Genomic DNA, 20,368 nt, shown 5'->3' with positions numbered 1-20,368 from the left:
GGTACAAACATAAATTTTTTAAAATATTTATTTATTTGACAGAGAGAAAGAGGCAGGGAGAGAGAGAGAATGGGCACACCAGGCTCTCTAGCCACTGCAAATGAACTGTAGACATATTGCCAACTTATGCACCTTGCTTACATGGGTCCTGGGGAATTGAACCTGGGCCCTTTGGCTTTGCCAGCAAGCACTTTGACTACTGAGCCATCCCTCCATCCCTAAAATATTTTGTTAAAAATTCTTTTAGCCAGGTGTGGTGGCGCATGTCTTTAATCCCAGCACATGGATGGCAGAGATAGGAGAATCACCATGAGTTCAAGGCTACCCTGAGACTAATTCCAGGTCAGCCTGGACCAGAGCAAAATGCTACCTCAAAAAAAAAAAAAAAAAAAGTGCCGGGTGTGGTGGCGCACGCCTTTAATCCCAGCACTCGGGAGGCAGAGGTAGGAGGATCGCCATGAGTTCAAGGCCACCCTGAGACTCCATAGTGAATTCCAGGTCAGCCTGGGCTAGAGTGAGACCCTACCTCGAAAAATAAAAAAATTTAAAAAAAAAGTTATTTACTTATTTTTATTTATTTTTTTGTTTTGTTTTGTTTCTTAAGGTAGGGTCTTACTCTAGCCCAGACTGACCTGGAATTCACTGTGTAGTCTCAGGGCAGCCTCAAACTCACAGCGATTCTCCTACCTCTGCCTCCCAATTGCAGGGATTAAAGGTGTGTGCCACCATGCTTTTTGCTCAAAACAGTTCTTTCTTTTTACTTTCTTTTTATTTATTTGGGAGAGAGAAGAGGGGGAGGCAGAGAGAGGGAGAGAGAAAGAGAAAATATGAGCACCAGGGCCTCCAGCTGCTGCAAATGAACTCCAGACGCATGCGCCCCCTTGTGCATCTGGCTTATGTGTGTCCTGGGGAATCAAACCGAGGTCCTTTGGCTTTGCAGGCAAACACGTTGAGCCATCTCCTTAGCCCTCAAAAACGTTCTTTTATAAAAGAGAGAATGAGGGCTGGAGAGATGGCTTAGCGGTTAAGCGCTTGCCTGTGAAGCCTAAGGACCCCGGTTCGAGGCTCGGTTCCCCAGGTCCCACGTTAGCCAGATGCACAAGGGGGCGCACGCGTCTGGAGTTCGTTTGCAGTGGCTGGAAGCCCTGGCACGCCCATTCTGTCTCTCTCCCTCTATCTGTCTTTCTCCCTGTGTCTGTCACTCTCAAATAAATAAATAATAAAAAAAAAAAAAAAAAAAAAAAAGAGAGAATGAGTCAGGCATGGTGGCACATGCATTTAATCTCAACATTTGGAGGCAGAGAGAGAAGGATCACTGTGAATTCTAGGCAGCTCTCAGAGTACATGTTGAATTCCAGATTGGCTTGGGCTAGAGGGAGACCCTACCTCAAAAAAAGAAAGAAAGAAAGGAAGAAAGAGAGAGAGAGAGAGAGAGAGAGAAAGAAAGAAAGAAAGAAAGAAAGAAAGAAAGAAAGAAAGAAAGAAAGAAAGAAAGAAAGAAGGAAAGAAATAATGTGATCTCCTGGCTTGTGAGTTCTGTTCACCACTAAAACTGTCTTTGGGAAATGTTCCCTTCTTGATTTTATTAACACTAGACAAGTGAAGAAGAAGAGGAGGAAGAGGAGGAGGAGGCAGAGGAGGAGGAAGATGACCTGGAGGAAGACAGGAAATCCACAAAAGAAGAGGAGAGTGAGGTGCCAAAGTCCCCAGAGCCACCTCCAGTCCCCGTCCCGGCTCCCACGGAGGGACCACCCCTGCAGGTCCTTGGCCAACCGTCAGGCTCCTTCATCTGTGAAATGCCCAACTGTGGAGCTGTAAGTAAGGGTGTCATCTTGGGCCCTGGGAGGAGCGAGGGCTGTGCAGCCGTGCCTGGTTCTAAGAGATGACGCACTTTTAACAGTGGAAGTTTGGTGGCGGTCACTCCGCGTGACTGCTTGTTACATACGCGTTTGGCCAACAGAGGCCGACAGCGTGTGGTCAAGAGTGACGCAGCGTGCTAGAGATCACAAAGGCTCGGAAGTGCTTGCTTTGGCAGCACATACACTAACATCGGAACGATGCAGGGAGTAGCCCGGCCCCTGCGCAAGGATGACACGCAGATTCGTGAGGCGTACTGTATTTTTTGATGTATCCATATGAAATAGGTTGGTAATAATACTAAAAAAAAAAAAAGAAGGTTCATGAAGCCTGGCATGGTTCATGAAGGTGGCGCACATGCCTGTAATCCCAGCACTCGGGAGGCTTCAAGGACAGCCTGGGCTGCATAGTAAGACTCCGTGTCAAAAAAAAAAAGGGGGGGCTGGGGTTAGAGGGATGGCTTAGCAGTTAGGGTGTTTGCCTGCAAAGCTGAAGGACCCAGGTTCAGTTCCCCAGGACACACATTAGCCAGATGCACAAGGGGGCGCACGCCTCTGGAGTTTGTTTGCAGTGGCTGGAGGCCCTGGTGCGTCCATTCTCTCTCTTTTTCTCTTTCTCTTTCAAATAAATAAATAATTTTTTTAAAAAGGGGGGGGAGGCTGGAGAGATGGCTCAATGGTCAAGGCTCTTGCCTGCAAAGCCTAAGGACTCATATTCGATCTCTCTCCAGATCCCACATAAGCCAGGCACACAAAGGTGATGCAAGCACAAGGTCGCACATGCGCACTAGTTGGCACAAGCGTCTGGTGTTTGATTGTAGTGGCTGAGACTCTGGTGCACCAATTCTTTCTCTCACTCTCTCTTAAAAAAAAAAGAAACAGAAAAAAAAGAGCCTGTTAGAGGAAGCATGAGGCTGAGAGCTCGGCACTGAGCACACATTCACAGAGTCCACATGTCCTGGTTCACTCTGGGCTGTGTGTCACTAGGGGTCTGGCCGGTCCTTGTCAATATGCATTTAAATGCACTAGAGGGAAGCCCACAGGGCCATAATGGCATTGTCCCCACAGCCTGCAGTTTTACCCATCTAGAAGGTTTCGCTTTTCATATTCCCCAAAGTGCTACAAATTCAAACATCCCTAACTTGACATTTGAGAAAAGTGTTTCCAACATTTAAGCACAGCTTGTGCTCTGAAGGGACTGGAAGATTTGCTGAGCAAATTAATCAAGCACAGAGGCTGAACTGTCTCAACTTCCATCTCAGAGCTGAAGGAAAGCCTGAACCAGCCTGATTCAAGGGCTCCGTATTTTTAAAAGGCTGCTTACTTTGGACTGTCAGTACCTAGCAGTCCACTAGTCTGATTGGTGAGCTTTTCCCCAATCAGATTTCTTACAGCCAGGCACACCTGTGCAGACTTGTCCTCGAAGCATTACCCCCAGTGAAGATGCAGCTCCCTTCCCAGGAAGCCTCACTGTCCCCAGTCTCTTCTTGTCTTTGCTTGTCTAACGCAGTGTATTGTGTGCTGTTTATTGAGTCTGTCACTTAGATAAAGAAGCCAGTCTTTAAAATATTTATATCCTAAAGCAGGGATTGATTTGACTCACATTTAAGAATAAAATGAAAAAGCTTTGTTCCAAAAGAGAGTGATGCCTTCATTTTACACTAGCTTTGCAGAGGACACAGGAAATGCCAGCTTGTCTCTGCCGTGGCTGGTTAATGACCTGGCCAGTGTGCTCCGTCATTGTCATTTTTCCTAGAACGCTTCAGTTCGCAAATGATTAAGATGTGACTTTCAGTGACAGTATTTCTTGGTGAATTTGTTCAGAAATCAGATGCTTCATCAATGCATAGTTTTAGGGTCCAGTAAATTTTTTCCCCATATAAAAAATTATCTTTTCCTAGGCCCAATCGGAAATGCTCAGTAAGACCGAGAGGGTATTCTTAGTGACTCTTAAAAGCACCACAGGGGTAGGGAGGCATGGTGGTTCACTCCTCACGTAACCGTGGAGGCCATGGCTACTGAATCACTGGTAGAATTCTTTCCTTCCTCTGTAAAACAATGAACAGGGCTCATCAGGTAAGAAGTAAAATCAGCTACACAGTTGAGATTAAGTTTGTGGCAGCTTTATTATAAGATATTACTTGATAATTATTTTTATAAATAAATAAGTTAATTTATTGCTTGGATATAATTTCAAGGTCATAGATGCTGAGAGACACTTTGTTTTTGGCAACAGTTTTCCATCCCTGTTTTTTTTTTAATATAACTAAAAATTTATGTCTGAAAATATGGAATGAATGGGAGCCTATTTTGTCAATAAAGATGACTGTTTAAAAATGACAAAAACAATAAACAGGGCTCATGAGTCAAACGCAGGGTAGCCCTTAAGCTTAACAAGGTAGAAAATTAAAAGCTGGGGCTGGAAAGATGACTCAATGGTTGAGGCACTTGCTTGCAAGCCAGGCTTGATTCCCATGTAAAGTCAGATGCACAACGTGATACACGTGTCTAGAGTTCGTTTGCAGTTGCTAGAGGCCCTGGCGCTCCCATTCTCATTCTCTCTTTCTGTCTCTCCCTGCTTGCAAATAATAATAAACAACATTTTTAGTACAAGAAAATTAAGGGCTGCTGCAATTTGGAGGTGTGGATTGTCTCCTTATTGCAGTGGTTCTGGATAGGGAGTGAGCTGTTCCCTCAAGAACATGTGGCAGTGTCTGAGACACTTTTGTCAGGACTGGGAAGGTGTGACTGGCATGTGGAGGCCAGAGAGGCTAACGCCCTGCAGTGCGCAGGATGGAACGGTTCCCACGACAAAGTATTCTCCAGGAGATGGCTTAGCGGTTAAGGAGCTTGCCTGCGAAGGCTAAGGACCTAGGTTCAATTCTTTGGTACCTACATGAAGCCAGATACACAAGGTGGCACATGCATCTGGAGTTCATTTACAGTGGCTAGAGGCCCTGGTACACCCACTCTCTCTCTGTCTCTCTCTCCCAAATATACATAAATAAAATATATTTTAAAATAACAACAAAAAGTAAAACAATGAGTTGGGCATTGTGGCGCACGCTGTTAATCCCAGCTTTCCGGAGGCAGAGGTAGGAGGCTTGCCGAGAGTTCGAGGCCACCCTGAGACGACATAGTAAATTCCTGGTCAGCCTAGACCAGAGTAAGACCCTACCTTGAAAAACAAAACAAAACAAAAGTAAAACTGGCTACTGCATGAGGCTGTCTATACTTGTAAGGTATGCCAAGGTATGCCACAGCACCTGAGTTATGTCATTCCCCTGTGTTCCTTGGGGTGTCAGGGCTTCCTAGCAAGAGGTGGAACTGAGACAAGCTCATTCCTAGGCCACTGTCTCTATCTTGACCAAAACACTTCTGCTTTTCAAAAAAAAAATTTTATTTTTTTGCTGGGCATGGTGGCGCACGCCTTTAATCCCAGCACTCGGGAGGCAGAGGTAGGAGGATTGCCATGAGTTTGAGGCCACCCTGAGACTCCATAGTGAATTCCAGGTCAGCCCAGGCTAGAGTGAGACCCTACTTCAAAAAAATTTATTTTTTATCTGCAAGCAGAGAGAATATGGGTGCGCCATCCTCTTGCCCACTGCACACTTCAGACGCATGCACCACTTCATGCATCTGGCTTTACATGGGTACTGGGAAATCAAACCCAGGCTGTCAGGCTCTGTAAGCAAGCTCCTTTAACCACTGGACAATCTCTGTAACCTAGTGCCTCTGCTTTTAACTTGAGATTCGAATAAGACCAAATTTTTTAACAAACAGAGAAGGAGAGGAGAATGAATTTTCAATTTAAAAGCAATTTGAAAGATGACAGCTCAACCACTTCATTTTTCAGGTTTAAAAAAAAAATGAGATATTTAGAAGCCTGTCTGCTAGACAAAGCTGGAGCTAGTCTGGGTCTCTTGACTTCAAGACCACAGCTTTGTCATCATGTCATACTGCCTCTGGCCTCCAGGTTATGCCAGTGAGGATGGGTTCTGTTGGCACAGCTTTTGCGGTTGGGGTATCTGAGCCCAGTGTCTTTGTATATGAATCCTGTGCCAGTCACTAGACACTGTTTCGTGTAGTATGTGTTTTACCACTGAGTAAACTAACAACCCTAATTTCCTTTTCAGGACTGTAGATGTCATGTCACTCCCTTTCTTCCCCAGGTGTTCAGCTCCCGACAGGCTCTGAATGGCCACGCCCGCATCCATGGTGGCACCAACCAGGTGACCAAAACCCGAGGAGGCGCTGTGCCCTCTGGGAAGCAGAAGCCTGCTGGCACCCAGAGCGGTTACGGCTCAGTGAAGAGCTCACCTTCTCACAGCACCACCAGCGGCGAGACAGACCCCACCACCATCTTCCCCTGCAAGGAGTGCGGCAAGTGGGTGTGCTTGAACCAGGGACTGGCCCCGAGGTCACAGTGGGTGGCTGCTGTCAGGGCGGGGGCAGGCGGGGTAAAGACTATCTGCTGTTCACTTCAGTTAGAAAAAAACAACCCAGGCTGGAGAGATGGCTTAGCGGTTAAGGTGTTTGCCTGAAAAGCCAAAGGACCCAGGTTCAACTCCCCAGGACCCACGTTAGCCAGATGCACGAGGTGGCGCATGTGCCTGGGGTTGGTTTGCACTGGCTGGAGACCCTTGTGTGCCCATTCTCTCCCTCTTCCTCTCTCTCTCTCTCCCCCTCTTTCTCTCTGTCAAATAAATAAAAATTAAATTTAAAAAAGAATAAAACAACACAGGGTTGGAGAAATTGCCTAGTGGTTAAAGCTCTTGCCTGCAAAGCCTAAGGACCCATGTATGACTCTCCAGATCCCACATAAGCCAGATGCATCAAGGTGATGCAAGTGCAAGGTCGCACATGTGCACTAGGTGGCACACGCATATGGAGTTCAGTTGCAGTGGCTGAAGCCCTGGTGCACCAGTTCTCTCTCGCACTCTCTAAAAACAAAATAAATAAATAAATAAATAATTTTTTTAAAAGGCTCTCAGAGCGCTCCTTCTAACCATCCTTGTTGTCTGTAGAATAACCTTCCCTTGGCTCAGAATATGCATTTTCTGATGCACAAGAGCTTGGAGGGGTGGGTAACTTCAGAAATGGTGAGGAGGGGCTGGAGAGATGCCCAGTGATTAAGGCACTTGCTTGCAAGCCTGGTGGCCCAGGTTCAATTCCGCAGTAGCCACGTAAAGTCAGATGCACAGAGTGGTGCATGCATCTGGAGTTTGTTTGCAATGGCAAGAGACCCAGAAGTGCCCATCTTCTCTCTCTCTCTCTCTTCTTTCCTCTTGATGCAGGATTTTGGGGTTCAGGAGGGGTTCACCATAATTTATGAGCCCCAAGTTTTAGGTTCTGTCCTACCTTTAATAAAGAATTAATAGGTAAAAAAAAAAAAAAAGAATGAATAGGCGGTTAAGTGCTTGCCTGTGAAGCCTAAGGACCCCAGTTTAAGGCTTGATTCCCCAGGACCCATGTTAGCCAGATGCACAAGGGGACACACGTGTCTAGAGTTCATTTGCAGTGGCTGGCACGCCCATTCTCTCTCTCTATCTGTCTCTTTCTCTGTCTGTCTGTCACTCTCAAATAAATTTTTAAAAAAATGAACAAAAATATTTTTTAAAGAATTAATAGGGCTAGAGGGACAGCTTAGCAGTTAAGGCGCTTGCCTGCAAAGCCAAAGGACCCAGATTCGATTCCTCAGTACCCATGTAAACCAAATGTACAAGGGGGTGCATGCATTTGGAGTCATTTACAGTGGCTAGAGGCCCTGGCATGCCCATTCTCTCTGTGTCTGTCTCTCTTCTCTATCTCTATCTCTGCTTGCAAATAAATAAAATAAAACAAACAAAAAAAAAGAATTAATAAAGACAGACTCAAGAAAGATAAAAGTTATGAATTGTTATTTATTTAGGGAGAAATCACAAATTGTGGGGCTTAGGGAACATGCTGTCATGTAAAAACACTGTATAGTTTATAAGGTTCATTTAAGAGAAATTGAGGAGCCGGGCGTGGTGGCGCAAGCCTTTAGTACCAGCACTCAGGAGGCAGAGGTAGGAAGATCACCATGAGTTCGAGGTAGAGGTAGGAAGATCACTGTGAGTTTGAGGCAGAGGTAGGAAGATCACTGTGAGTTTGAGGCCACCCTGAGAATACAGAGTGAATTCCAGGTCAGCCTGGTCTAGAGTGAGACTGTACCTCAAAAAATAAAAATAAGATTAAAAAAAAAGAAGAGGAAGAGGAAGGAGGAGGAGAAGAAGAAAGAGGTTACAATCACAGTTGCCCTGAGTTTAGAGCAAGTACCTAGGTAGCAAGTCCAGAGCCAGTGAAAGCACCCACGTGGTAGATGTGGAAATCAGAAAGCTCAAACATGTGATTAAAGTGAGAAGTTACCCAAACTATAAAGCAGAGGCAAGCGGGGAAACAGTGTTATGCCTCCCTCCAAACCCAGCCAGGCTGGGTGAGGGAGAAGCCAGACTCATGTATCCCCAGCATAGGAGACAGACCACCCAGGTAGCATAGTAGACTGTGGGCAGTAGGGGGCGCTGTGGATCAGTGCCAATCAGACTTTTTTTTTTGCCCAGAGTTTCTGGTGCTAGGACCTGTGAGCTGGCGGGTCCTGGTTCTCCTTGAGCCTCACTGCCTAGCTGAGGCTGCCTAAAATAAGCCAGCTTCCTCCTACCCTCCTTCATCCTCTCTCCTTGCAAATAATGATAAAAAAAAAAATAAAAAATAAAAGAAATGGTGGGCAGGAGATGGGGAGATGGCTCGATGGCTGAATCACTTGCTGTGCAAGCATGAGGACCTGAGTTCAGAGCCCCAGACCCACATCAAGCCAGGTGCACATGCTGGTGCATGCGGCTGCACTTTGTCTGCAGTGGCTAGAGGCCCTGGCTTGCTCATTCTCTCCCTTCCTCTCTCTTAAATAAATAAATTAATTTTTAAAAATTAAAAAAAAAAACAAAACACTAGTGTGGTGGCACACACCTTTAATCCCAGCACTCAGGAGGCAGAGGTAGGAGGATATCCGTGAGTTCGAGGCCACCCTGAGACTACATAGTGAATTCCAGGTCAGCCTGGGCTAGAGTCAGACACTACCTCAATAACTGCCCCCCCCCAAAAAAAAATAAAAATAAAAGAAGAAGAAATGGTATGTGGGACTTCAACTCTGCACTCTCCCAAACCATAGTCACTAGTGACACACTAGTGTCCCTTGCATCTCTTAAGTGCTTTGAGAATGGCTCCAGAACAGCTAATCAAGTCCTAGAGCAGAGCCCGCTCAAGCGTGAACACTCCTACCCATGCCTGTGCTCAGACCAGACATCATTAATCAATTACTATTCTTTGCCATCGTTAAGTTCTCAGAACCTTTTTAAAAATTTTTATTTATTTGAGAGTGTGAGAGAGGGAAAGAGGCAGACACACACACACACACAGCGAGAGAGAGAGAGAGAATGGGCACACCAGGGCCTCCAGCCACTGCAAACGAACTCCCGATGCATGTGCCCCCTTGTGCATCTGGCTTATGTGGGTCCTGAGGAATCAAACCTAGGTCCTTTGGCTTTGCAGGCAAATGCCTTAACTTCTAAGCCATCTCTCCAGCCCTTCATATTCTTTTTCTTTTTTTAAAGAAAAATATTTTTATTTATTTATTTGCAAGCAGAGTGAGACAGAGAGAAGACAGACAGATAGAGTGAATGGGCACATCAGGGCCTCCAGCCACTCAAACTAACTCCAGATGCATGTGCCTTTTGTGCATCTGGCTTTATGTGGGTGCTGGGGAATTGAACTCAGGTCATTAGGCTTTGTAGGCAAACACCTTAATGGCAGAGCCTTCATCCTTCTTATTGTAATCCTTCAAGCTGGCATGATGAGTTGGTTAGACTCAAGACATGAGGTAAAATCTGTTGGTTAGGGGCTGGAGAGATGGCTCAGCAGTTCAGGCACTTGTCTGCCGAACCTGACGATCAGGGCTCAATTCCCCAGTACCATGTAAAGTGAGATGCACAAAGTAGTGCATGCATCCGGAGTTAGTCTGCAGCGGCTAGAGGCACTAGTGTGCCCATATCCCTCCCTCCCCCTCCTCCTCACCCTCGCCTCTCTCTACCTGCAAATAAACAAATAATAAAAAGTTAAAATCAAGCCGAGCCTGGTGGCGCATGCCTTTAATCCCAGCACTCAGGAGGCAGGGGTAGGAAGATCACCGTGAGCTCGAGGCTACCCCAAGACTACATAGTGAATTCCAGGTTAGCCTGGGCTAGAGTGAGACCCTACCTCGAAAAACAAAACAAAAAATAAATACATAAAATAAAATCTATTGGTCCTTTAATTATGTAACAGAACTGAGGAAGGAGGTTGGGTAAAATGGCTTGTCCCAGGTCGCACTGCCTGGAAGGAGCAGAGCTGATTCTTGAACCCAACAGAGCCCGACACACTGCCATTCTTCTGTCCTTTTTGTCTGGTTTGGTTTTGGGGTTTTGCTGTTTTTTTGTTTGTTTTGAGCTAGGGTCTCACTCTAGTCCAGACTGACCTGGAACTCACTAAATAGTCCCAGGCTGGCCTCAAACTTGCCTCCATCCTCCTACCTCTGCCCCCCAAGTGCTGGGATTAAAGGCGTGCACCACCACGCCCGGCTCACACCCAGATTTTTAATTGGCCTTCTTTAGGAAAAAAAAATACAACTGGTGGTAAAATGCATGATTTCTTCCCATTGGAATTCCAGTAGAGGAGCTCTGTTTCGAGCTCAGTGAGGCTGCTTAGCCTCAAGGCTGCCACATGCTCACGTGTGCTGTCCCTCAGCTTTCTGAGCTCCTCGTCCTATAACCCAAGGGCCTCAATCAGGCAAGTCACATTCCCTGGAGAGGGGCTGAGGAGATGGCTTAGTCAGAAAAGTGCTGGCCATAGAAGCGTGAGGACCTGAGTTTGGGGTCTCCAGTGCTGGGGAGCTGGAGACAGGAAAATCCCTGGGATCCACTGGCTAATTAGTGTAGCTGAATTGGTGAGCTCCAGGGCCAGTGGCTGACCTTGTCTCAAAGAGTAAGGTGGAGATGGCTGGGCCAGACACACATGCACACACACACACACACACTCATACACTCATACACATGCAATAAGAAGAAAGAAAGGGGAAATACAAGTGCCAGTCATGGTGATGCACACATGTAACCTCAGCGTCCAGGTGTGTGAGATAGGAGGCTCCAAAGTTCAAGGCCAGCCTGGCCTACATAAGATTCTGCCATAAAAAAAAAAAAAAGCCGGGCGTGGTGGCGCACGCCTTTAATCCAGCACTCGAGAGGCAGAGGTAGGAGGATGGCAATGAGTTTGAGGTCAGCCTGAGACTACATGTTGAATTCCAGGTCAGCCTGGGCTACAGTGAAACCTTACCTCAAAAAAAAAAAAAAAAAAAAGGAAGAAGAAGAAAACTGAAAGTGGACTGGGGATATGGCCACACTTGTTCATTTCCCCTTATAATCCCAGCACTTGGGGGATAAAGACAGGAGGATCAGGGGTTCAAACCTTACATACATAGTGAGTTCAAGGCCATCCTGGCTTAGCTGGTACCCTATCTCAGAAAACAAAAGAGAAAAAGAAAAAGAAAAAAAGAAAGAGCTGAAGAAATGGCTTAGTAGTTAAGGAGCTTGCCTGCAAAGCCTAAGGACCCAGGCTTGACTCCCCAGTACTCACGTGAGCCAGATGCATAAGGTGGCACATGCTTCTGGAGTTACTTGTGGTGGTGAGAGGCCCTGGTGCACCCATTCTCCCTCTTCCTCTCTCTTTCTTTCTCTTGCTAAAAAAAAAATACAGAAGGGGAGAGAGAAAGAAAGAGAACTGGGTATAGTAATGCTCACCTTTAATCCAGCACTCAGGAAGCAGAGGTAGGAGGATCACTGTGAGTTTGAGGCCACCATGGGCTAGAGTGAGACCCTACCTCAAAAAAGAAAGGAAGTGGGCTGGAGAGATGGCTTAGCGGTTAAGCGCTTGCCTCTGAAGCCTAAGGACCCCAGTTCAAGGTTCGATTCCCCAGGACCCACGTTAGTCAGATGCACAAGGGGGCGCACGCATCTGGAGTTTGTTAGTAGTGGCTGGAGGCCCTGGCACACCCATTCTCTCTCTGTCTCTTTCTTTCTCTGTGTCTGTTGCTCTTAAATAAATAAATAAAAAGAAAGGAAGGAAAGAAGTTAGTCTGAAGAGACACCTACCAGGTGGCTCTTGAAACTGCCCAGAAAACACGTCCTGTTATATAAGTGAGGCCACCAGGGACCCCCACTTCCTCACTGTCACAGAACGCATTAGCAACGTAACAGCATCCTCCACTGAGCAGGTCCTAGTGTGGGCCTGGCATTACTTCTAAAGCTATTCCGTGTGCATTTACTCTTTAAAACAGCCCTCTAGGGGCTGGAGAGATGGCTCAACAGTTAAGGCATTGGCCTGCAAAGCCAAAGGACCCAAGTTCAATTCCCCAGGACCCACGTAAGCCAGATGCACAAGGAGCACATGTGTCTGGAGTTCATTTGTGGTGGTGCCCATTCTCTCTCTCTCTGCTTGCAAATAAATTAATTAATTAAATTTAAAAAAAACCAGCCCTCCAAAGCTGGTGCTTTTTTTTAATTGGTTGCTGTCTCTAACTATAGACACAGACTTTAAAAAAAAAAGATTTTGTTTTTATTTATTTATTAGAGACAGAGAGGAGAGAGAGTATGGACACACCAGGGTCTCCAGCCACTGCAGACGAACTCCAGACGCATGCGTCCCCTTGTGCATCTGGCTAACGTGGGTCCTGGGGAATCAAACTAGGGTCCTTAGGCTTTGCAGGGATCCACCTTAACTGCTTAATCTCTCCAGCCCCACAGCTGGTGCTTTTAAAGCAGCTTCTCTAGAAGTAGAAACAGGGGCAGGGAAAGCATAGGCCTTCAGCTGTGTGTCAAAGCAGTATATGAAACAGATGGACCTCACATTTAGACCCCAAAGTGTGTGCACTGGCTGGGCCTCTTGCCCTTAGCTGCCAGGGCCCGCCGTCAGTGAGGAAATCCGCACTCACCAGGTAGTGGCGTTCGCATCCCCTCCAGGAGGATCAGGTGGTTGGGGTGCAGAGCTCTGTGCTCTGCAGCCCTTCGGAGCCTGGGCATGACATCACTTCCCATCACCCTCCACCTGTGCTGAGGGCACCACGACAGAAATGTGCCCCAGATCCATCAGTAAACTTGTTTGCTTGGCACAGCAGTGGACCCAGATCAGGGTCTTGTCAGTTTCCTCAGAAAGGAAGCAAGAAAAGAGCCTTTCCCCGTCGGCTTGGACAGGCCACAGCCGCTGATCCAGCAGGTGGAGACAGAGCACACCTTACACATCCCAGGTTGAACATCCTAAGCTTTTGTTGTTGTTTTTCAAGGTAGGGTGTCACTTTAGCACAGGCTGACCTGGAATTCACTACGTCATCTCAGAGTAGCCTGGAACTCACAGCAGTCCACCTACCTCTGCCTCCCGAGTGCTGGGATTAAAGGCGTGCGCCACCACGCCCAGTTCCCAAACTTTTGAGCACTCAGCTGAAGCCACTGCTGGAAAATTCCACACCATAAAACTATGTTTCATAAGAAAAATTATGAAACTTATTGTTGGGGGCTGGGGAGATGGATTAGCATTTAAAAGCACTTGCTTACAAAGAAAGCCTGGGTTCAGTTCCCAAGTACCCACAATAAAGCCAGATACACAAAGTGGCACATGCATCTGGAATTTATTTGCAGTGGTAAGAGGCCAGGACGTGCTCTCTTTCTCTCCTTGCAAATAGGAAAATAAATAAAAATATTTTTTTAATTACTATTATGGGCTGGAGAAATGGCTTAGCAGTTAAGGTGCTTGCCAGCAAAATCAAAGGACCCAGGATCAATTCACCAGTACCCATATAAAGTTGGATACACAAGGTGGCACATGCATCTGGAGTTCGTTTGCAGTGGCTTAGAGGCCCTGGCACACCCATTTCCCCCGACCTCTTTGTCTCAAATAAGGAAATAAAATACTTTTTTAGAAAAATAAACAAATTATCATTAAAAGGTGGGAACTAAGGTGCACACCTGTAATTCCCACACTTGAGAGGCTGAGGAAAAGGAATTACAAGTTCAAGAACTGTTTATATTGCAAGAACCTTCCTGGGGGGGTGGGGAAAGATAGGCTAGGTGGTACACACTTGTAATCCCATCACTCAGGTGCTGGGGGCAGGAAGATCAGGAGTTGGAGGATAGCCTGGAGTACATAAAAATATGGAACAGGCTGGGCGTGGTGGCACATGCCTTTAATCCTAGCACTTGGGAGGCAAAGGTAGGAGGATCGCCATGAGTTTGAGGCCATCCTGAGACTACATAGTGAATTCCAGGTCAGCCTGAGTTAGAGTGAAACCCTGCCTCAAAAAACAAAAATAAAAACAAATATATATATATATATATATATATAGAGAGAGAGAGAGAGAGAGAGAGAACAGAGGAGCTGGGTGTGGTGGCGCACGCCTTTAATCCCAGCATTTAGGAGGCAGAGGTAGGAGGATCACCATGAGTTCAAGGCCATGCTGAGACTACATAGTGAATTCCAAGTCAGCCTGGGCCAGAGTGAAACTCTTCCTCGAAAAACCAAATATGTATGAAGCAGGAGCTGGAGAGATGGCTTAGTGGTTAAGGTGCTTGCGGGCAAAGCCAAAGGACCCAGGTTTGATTCCCCACTACCCAATAAGCCAGATGTACCAGGTGGCACATGCATCTGGAGTTTGTTTGCAATGGCTAGAGGACCTGGCTTGCCCATTCTCTATCTGCCTCTCTCTCTTTCAAATAAAATATTTTTAAAAACATGAAACACCCAGCAGAGGTAGGAGAATCGCTGAGAGTTCGAGGCGACCCTGAGACTACGTAGTGAATTCGAGGTCAGCCTGAGCCAGAGTGAGATCCTACCTCGAAAAAAAAAAAAAAAAAGCATGAAACAGACTTGTTTAGACTTGAATCCCATCTGCAAAATGTCTCCTGTGTATGCAGGAAGTACAAATATTATACCCTTCTGGTCCCAAGCATTTTGGTGGGGGGTATTCAACATATAATTCACATATTCTGGCTGTCTGGCTGTCTTTCAAAGGCATGTGTTGAGCATTTTTTTTTTCAAGGTAGGGTCTTGCTGTAGCCCAGGCTGACCTGGAATTCACTTTGTCATCTCAGGTTGGCCTCGAACTCACAGCAGTCCTCCTACCTCTGTCTCCTGAGTGCTGGGATTACAAGCATGTGCCACCACATCTGGCTCTGCTATTAACGTTTTGCATTGCATGATTCTTTTTAAAAATATTTTTTGTTTATTTATCGATTTGAGAGAGAGAAAGAGGCACATCAGGGTCTCCAGCCAGTGCAAACGAACTCCAGACGCAGGCACCACCTTGTACATCCGGCTTTACGGGGGGGAGTACTAGCGAATCAAATCCAGGCCATCAGGCTTGGCAAGCAAGTGCCTTCGCCGCTGAGCCATCTCCCCAGCCCTCTGGAAGGAGAGACTTTGAGAAGGCCGCCTCTATTGCCCTAGGAAGGAAGCAGGGCCCTCCTCATTCAGTGTTCTCCTGACTCCATCTTTTCTCCCTGTGAGGCTTAGAGAGGTGACAGGTCACATGGGAGCTGGGAGGAGGTCCCAGGATTCTGTCACAGACCTGACATCCCAGCTGCGTCCCCCCGCCCTGCGGGACGTTGGGATTTCCAAGGCTTCGGATCTCCTGATCAGTGTGACACGCTTCTCTTCACCCTCGTCTCCAGGGTCTTCTTCAAGATCAAAAGCCGAAACGCACACATGAAAACGCACAGGCAGCAGGAGGAGCAGCAGAGGCAGAAGGCCCAGAAAGCAGCTTTTGCGGCGGAAATGGCAGCCACGATTGACAGGACTACGGGGCCCGTGGGGGCGTCGGAGCTGCTGCCCTTGGACCAGCTGACTCTCCTCAAACCCATCAAGGACGCGGGCATCCTCGATGACGATGTGGTCCAGCAGTTAGGCGTGATGGGAGAGGCCGAGGTGGTGGGCACAGATCTTCTCTTGGATGACCAAGATCCGGTCTTGCTTCAGGGTGACACGGAACTATGAAACCCTGCTTGTCACTGAGAGACACAGCAGCCGCAGCGCCCCCGTCTTCACAAGTCAGGAAACCTGGACTGCCTGCTTGTTTTTGTAGCCCTTTTAAACTACCTGTTTAAAAAGTGGTCGTTTTCTTCAGGTTTGGGGGTGGGGGCGGGAAATCCAGTTTCTCTTTTATCTTTTTTTAATTGTTTGTGTTGGGGGCTGGGGGGAATAAAAAAACTGGCACAACTATCTTAAAGAGGTGTTTCATCTGGGCTACATTTTCATGAAATCCTTCCTAGCAAGAGATGAACCTGACCTTCTTACCCCATTGCTTTCAGGCGTCAAAGCTTACGATGAGTGAGCGTGCGTGCGTGCGTGCGTGTGTGCGTGCGTGCGTGTGTGAAGCTCTTCTCTTCCTGCTCACACTTTGGGCCGTGTTTTTCCACCAAGAATTATTTTTATTCTGTTCTGTCCTGACCTGCCAGGGAATGTTCTTTTTTCTTTCTTCTTTTTTTCTTTTTTCCAAAACATACAGATCAGAAGAGCCTATTCCTTTTTGCAACACAGTTCACAGTCAGTGGCGCTCTGAAATGACTTTGTACACTTGGAAGGACTGTGAAGCCGCACTCACTGGGACTTGCTGTAGTTCATGTCTATTGGACTGAAGCTCTCCTACACGCCGGCTGTAGAGAACAGGGTTTCTTACATAGAGATAGCAAATACAGTGGAAATTGCAATGAAAGCCAACAACAAACAACAACAACAAAAAAGTGGGTTCACGTACATTTTAGCTACAATGCTTGCATTCAGACACGAATGTATTCGCTTGAAGTCACTTACCAAAGCGCTCCTAGACTTACCTAAACTCTATGACTCTGCCTCCTCCTGGCCCCTGGCCGCACGGGTGCCCGTTGTACTTGAAGGCAATAAACCCTTCAGAAATGTCATTGCCCAGGCTTCTGTGCTGAGCCAACCTAACCCCTTCCCACCGTTAGGACACAGATCAGGCCCTGTCCCAGAGACAGTCGTCCCTCTTGGCTCCCTTCAGTGTTAATATTACTGTGTGGCCTCTGGAGCAAGTGTCTCCAGGCCCCTCCTTAGGTAAACTAGCGCCCGGCTCTGCGTTCAGTGTGGCTGTTCCGCTGGGCCTCCGTGCTGGCGCAGTAGCTTAACCTTAGGGAGCATGTTAGCGGAGGGTGGAGGTTGTGTCTGAGGATCCTTTAGAAGTGATTCTAAGAAATCAGTTGGCACACATTTATGGGCAACAAGATGGACCCCACGGCATACCACAGCCCCACCCAGGCAGTGGTTCCTGAATCCCAGGAAAGCCGTGCGCAGAACAAAAAAATGACAAAGATTCATTTTGCCCCCACCCTGTTTTCAGAAATGTCTTAAAGATTTCCCCTCATCTTTTTACTTGGAAGAGGGGGGGGAAAAATGTTTTGGCCGTTGCCACTTGAACAGGTTGTTGTAGCCTGCATCTGAGCTCAGCAGTTTGGGGTTCAGAATTGCCTTGGGCATCGCACATCAGCTTCGTTTCAGGGAACCATTCCAATGGCCCTTCATTGGTTGATCCCAAGGTTGGCAACTGCCTTCCACTTAGCCGTTGTTTGAGGGTGAGTCCGGAAGCAATCGTCCTGCCTTTGGGTCTATAGCTAGAGGCTTGTCTACAAAAGAAGCAATTGCCCAGAAAACTATGAAGTAAACGTATTCCTCCTGCTTGGAGATTTGCCCAGTTCTAAACATTAGAAACCAACCCCAAATATGTAATGCACAATTGACTTTTAATTTTCCATGCAGTGTAACATAAAGGCTTTTTGACTTGAAATAACCAAAGAACGCCTCCTTCACGAGACAGTTCAAAGACCTGAATTCATATTTCTGGACTATCAACTGAAAGTTGACTTCCTAGTAAAATATTGCACTTATTTTATTTTCCTGAAGTAACTCTGCCTGCATGTATGTGTTGTGTGTTAGCGCCTCACCTGCATCCCACCCCACCCCAAAGAACTTTTCTTCCTGATGGTTAATGTCTTCAACTCGGTTACTGTTTATCATCAGATGGTTTTTTTTTTTTTCATTAGTGAATTTAAACCCCTTTGAGAAAGCTTGTATATAAAAAGTGAACAGATATATTTTATGGAAAAAAAACCCATCTTATTTTCAAAATATATTTAACTGCTGTTATATTTTATTAGAGGAAGGTTGTAAATATTTTCTAGGAGTTCTATTGTAAAGAAAAGTATTTTTGAAAAAAAATTAATGTAATAAAAAGGAAACCATTTTTAAATAGTGGTTGTGATTGCTTCCTTCTTCCTCCTCCTCTTCCTCTTCTTCTGGCTTCCTTATATTCTCTTCTCAGCCGATGGTTTGCATGCCTTCACATCAGGATGTAATTTGTTCAGGTTTGCACTATTATAAGTGGACATCATGATATTTCCTGTGCTTAACTGTATTTTCCCGGAATGCAGGTCCCTTGGTCCATATCAAGGCACTATGTATAGCATATTCATACTTTTTCTTTTGTAATGTGTGTATTTTTAATAAGGATTTTATGTAACATTTTGGCAAAAAAAGGACAGTATTTTCTAGTGAATTTTATAATAACATTTTGCTAAAAATGTTTCTTCCTAGGTCAGTTTTTGTTAAAGTGAAACCAAAAGTCTTATTTTACCAGGGTTTAAAAAAAAAGTTGGAAGCTTGAAAGCAAAGCTATATTTAAACATCATATGTAACAAATAAATAAAGATGTTTTATAGACTTGTCCTAAAAGGGTGCATTCCTTAAATTTAAAGAAACTAATCTGGGGCATTTTAGGTTGTTTTCTGTCCTGAGTGTTGAGGATTTTTAAAAATGATCACAGTGCTTTTCAGGAAGAGAAGATGGAGACCATTATTCAAATTACAGCCAACTAGCCTCCTCAGAAATTTATTACAGTTTCTGTCCATGGGCATTCATCAAATAGAAATGTAACCAAATGCACACTGTTCTGTTTATTTGTGAAAACCTGATTCAATATTGCATCAGCTGCTCTGAAAATAAAATATTACCTTTTTGAGTTTCATTTGGCTTAGATATTCCTTCTTTCTAGCCACTGAAATGGCTTCCCAATGCTGGATCCATGCTAGTCTGCCTGGTACTTGGTGTCTGTGGACAATGGGTTTAATTCTGCTGAACAATTTTAGTCTCATTCAAGTGCCTCCGCCCCAGGAAAACAGGGCAACAGCTCCGCTCCTCAAGCTGTGGGGGAACCTTCTCTAGGACGTGGCATTCTAAATTATATCACAGCAGCAAACTCTGAGGATTAGAGAGATAGCTCAATGATTAAGGCTGTTGCTTGTGAAGCCTAAGGACGCAGGTTCAATTCCCCAGTACCTACATAAGCTAGATGCACATGGCGGCACTTGCATCTGGAGTTCATTTGCAGTGGCTGGAGGCCCTAGCGTGCCCATTCTCCTCTCTCTCTCTCCCTCTCTCCCTCTCTCCCTCTCTCTCTCTCTCTCTCTGTCTCTCTCAAATAAGTTAAAGGGAAAAGAAAAAAAAAAAAAAAAGAGCCAGTGTGGTGGCGCATGCCTTTAATCCCAGAATTTGGGAGGCTGAAGTAGGAGGGTCACTGTGAGTTCAAGGCTAGCCTGAAAATACAGAGTGAATTCCAGGTCAGTTTGGGCTAGAGTGAGACCCTACCTTGTGTGTGTGTGTGTGTGTGTGTGTGTGTGTGTGTGTGTGTGTGTGTGTAAAGACTGGAGATATGGCTCAGTTGTTTGCCAAGCCTGCCGGCCCAGATTCAATTCCCCAGCACTCATGGGAAGCCAGATGTACAAAGCAGCTCGTGCATCTGGAGTTCATCTGCAGTGACTGTAGGACCTGGTGTGCCCATACTCAGTCTCTCTCACTCTCTCCTTCTTTCCCTCTGTCCCTCTCAATTCATTAAACAAATAATCATACAAGTCACTCACTATATGGCTATCCCAACTGGGGAGTTTTCTGCTTTCTTTTCCAATACAGCCTTGTTTAACTTGCCCTTCTGTGGCGTCTGTACTCTGTGAGTCACACAACAGTGAACTTGAGAGCCGCTGGCTAGTGACCTTTGAGTATACAGTGCTCTAACCCTAAACTAAGCTAGAGCAGAGCCGAGTAAGGCTCTGTTACCTTCAAAACCTGTGCCGGGCATGGTGGCGCACGCCTTTAATCCCAGCACTTGGGAGGCAGAGGTAAGAGGATCATCATGAGTTCAAGGCCACCCTGAGACTCCATAGTGAATTCCAGGTCAGGCTGAACCAGAGTGAGACCCTTCCTAGGCGGGAAAAAAAACATGCAATGTATGGCTTAGCATGGTGGCGCACGCCTTTAATCCTACCACTCAGAAGGCAGAGGTAGGAGGATCAATGTGAGTTTGAGTCCAGCCTGAGACTACATAGTGAATTCCAGGTCAGCCTGGCCTAGAGTGAGAC

General features: G+C 46.2%; 1 protein-coding gene and 1 non-coding gene across 10 annotated transcripts in view; both read left to right on the top strand.

The window, feature by feature from the left end:
• The window catches only part of Trerf1 (transcriptional regulating factor 1), a 297,150-nt gene extending 278,169 nt beyond the window's left edge, over positions 1–18,981 (top strand). For all 9 annotated transcript variants that reach the window (XM_045156113.1, XM_045156112.1, XM_045156119.1 and 6 more), the window contains 3 exons: positions 1,596–1,814; positions 6,029–6,243; positions 15,620–18,981. In XM_045156113.1, the coding sequence (XP_045012048.1) occupies positions 1,596–1,814; positions 6,029–6,243; positions 15,620–15,941 (756 nt within the window). In that variant the 3' untranslated portion in view covers positions 15,942–18,981. The remainder of the gene's footprint in view (positions 1–1,595; positions 1,815–6,028; positions 6,244–15,619) is intronic.
• On the top strand, positions 2,020–2,123 carry LOC123463141. Its single transcript, XR_006638750.1, has one exon. It is a non-coding gene; the product is annotated as a U6 spliceosomal RNA (small nuclear RNA).
• Positions 18,982–20,368: the final 1,387 nt, after the last annotated feature.

Source organism: Jaculus jaculus, chromosome 8 (assembly GCF_020740685.1).
Source record: "Jaculus jaculus isolate mJacJac1 chromosome 8, mJacJac1.mat.Y.cur, whole genome shotgun sequence".
NCBI classification, from domain to species: Eukaryota; Metazoa; Chordata; class Mammalia; order Rodentia; family Dipodidae; genus Jaculus; species Jaculus jaculus.
The sequence above is the reverse complement of the archived record's forward strand: the minus strand, read 5'-3'. Positions and strand labels throughout refer to the sequence as shown.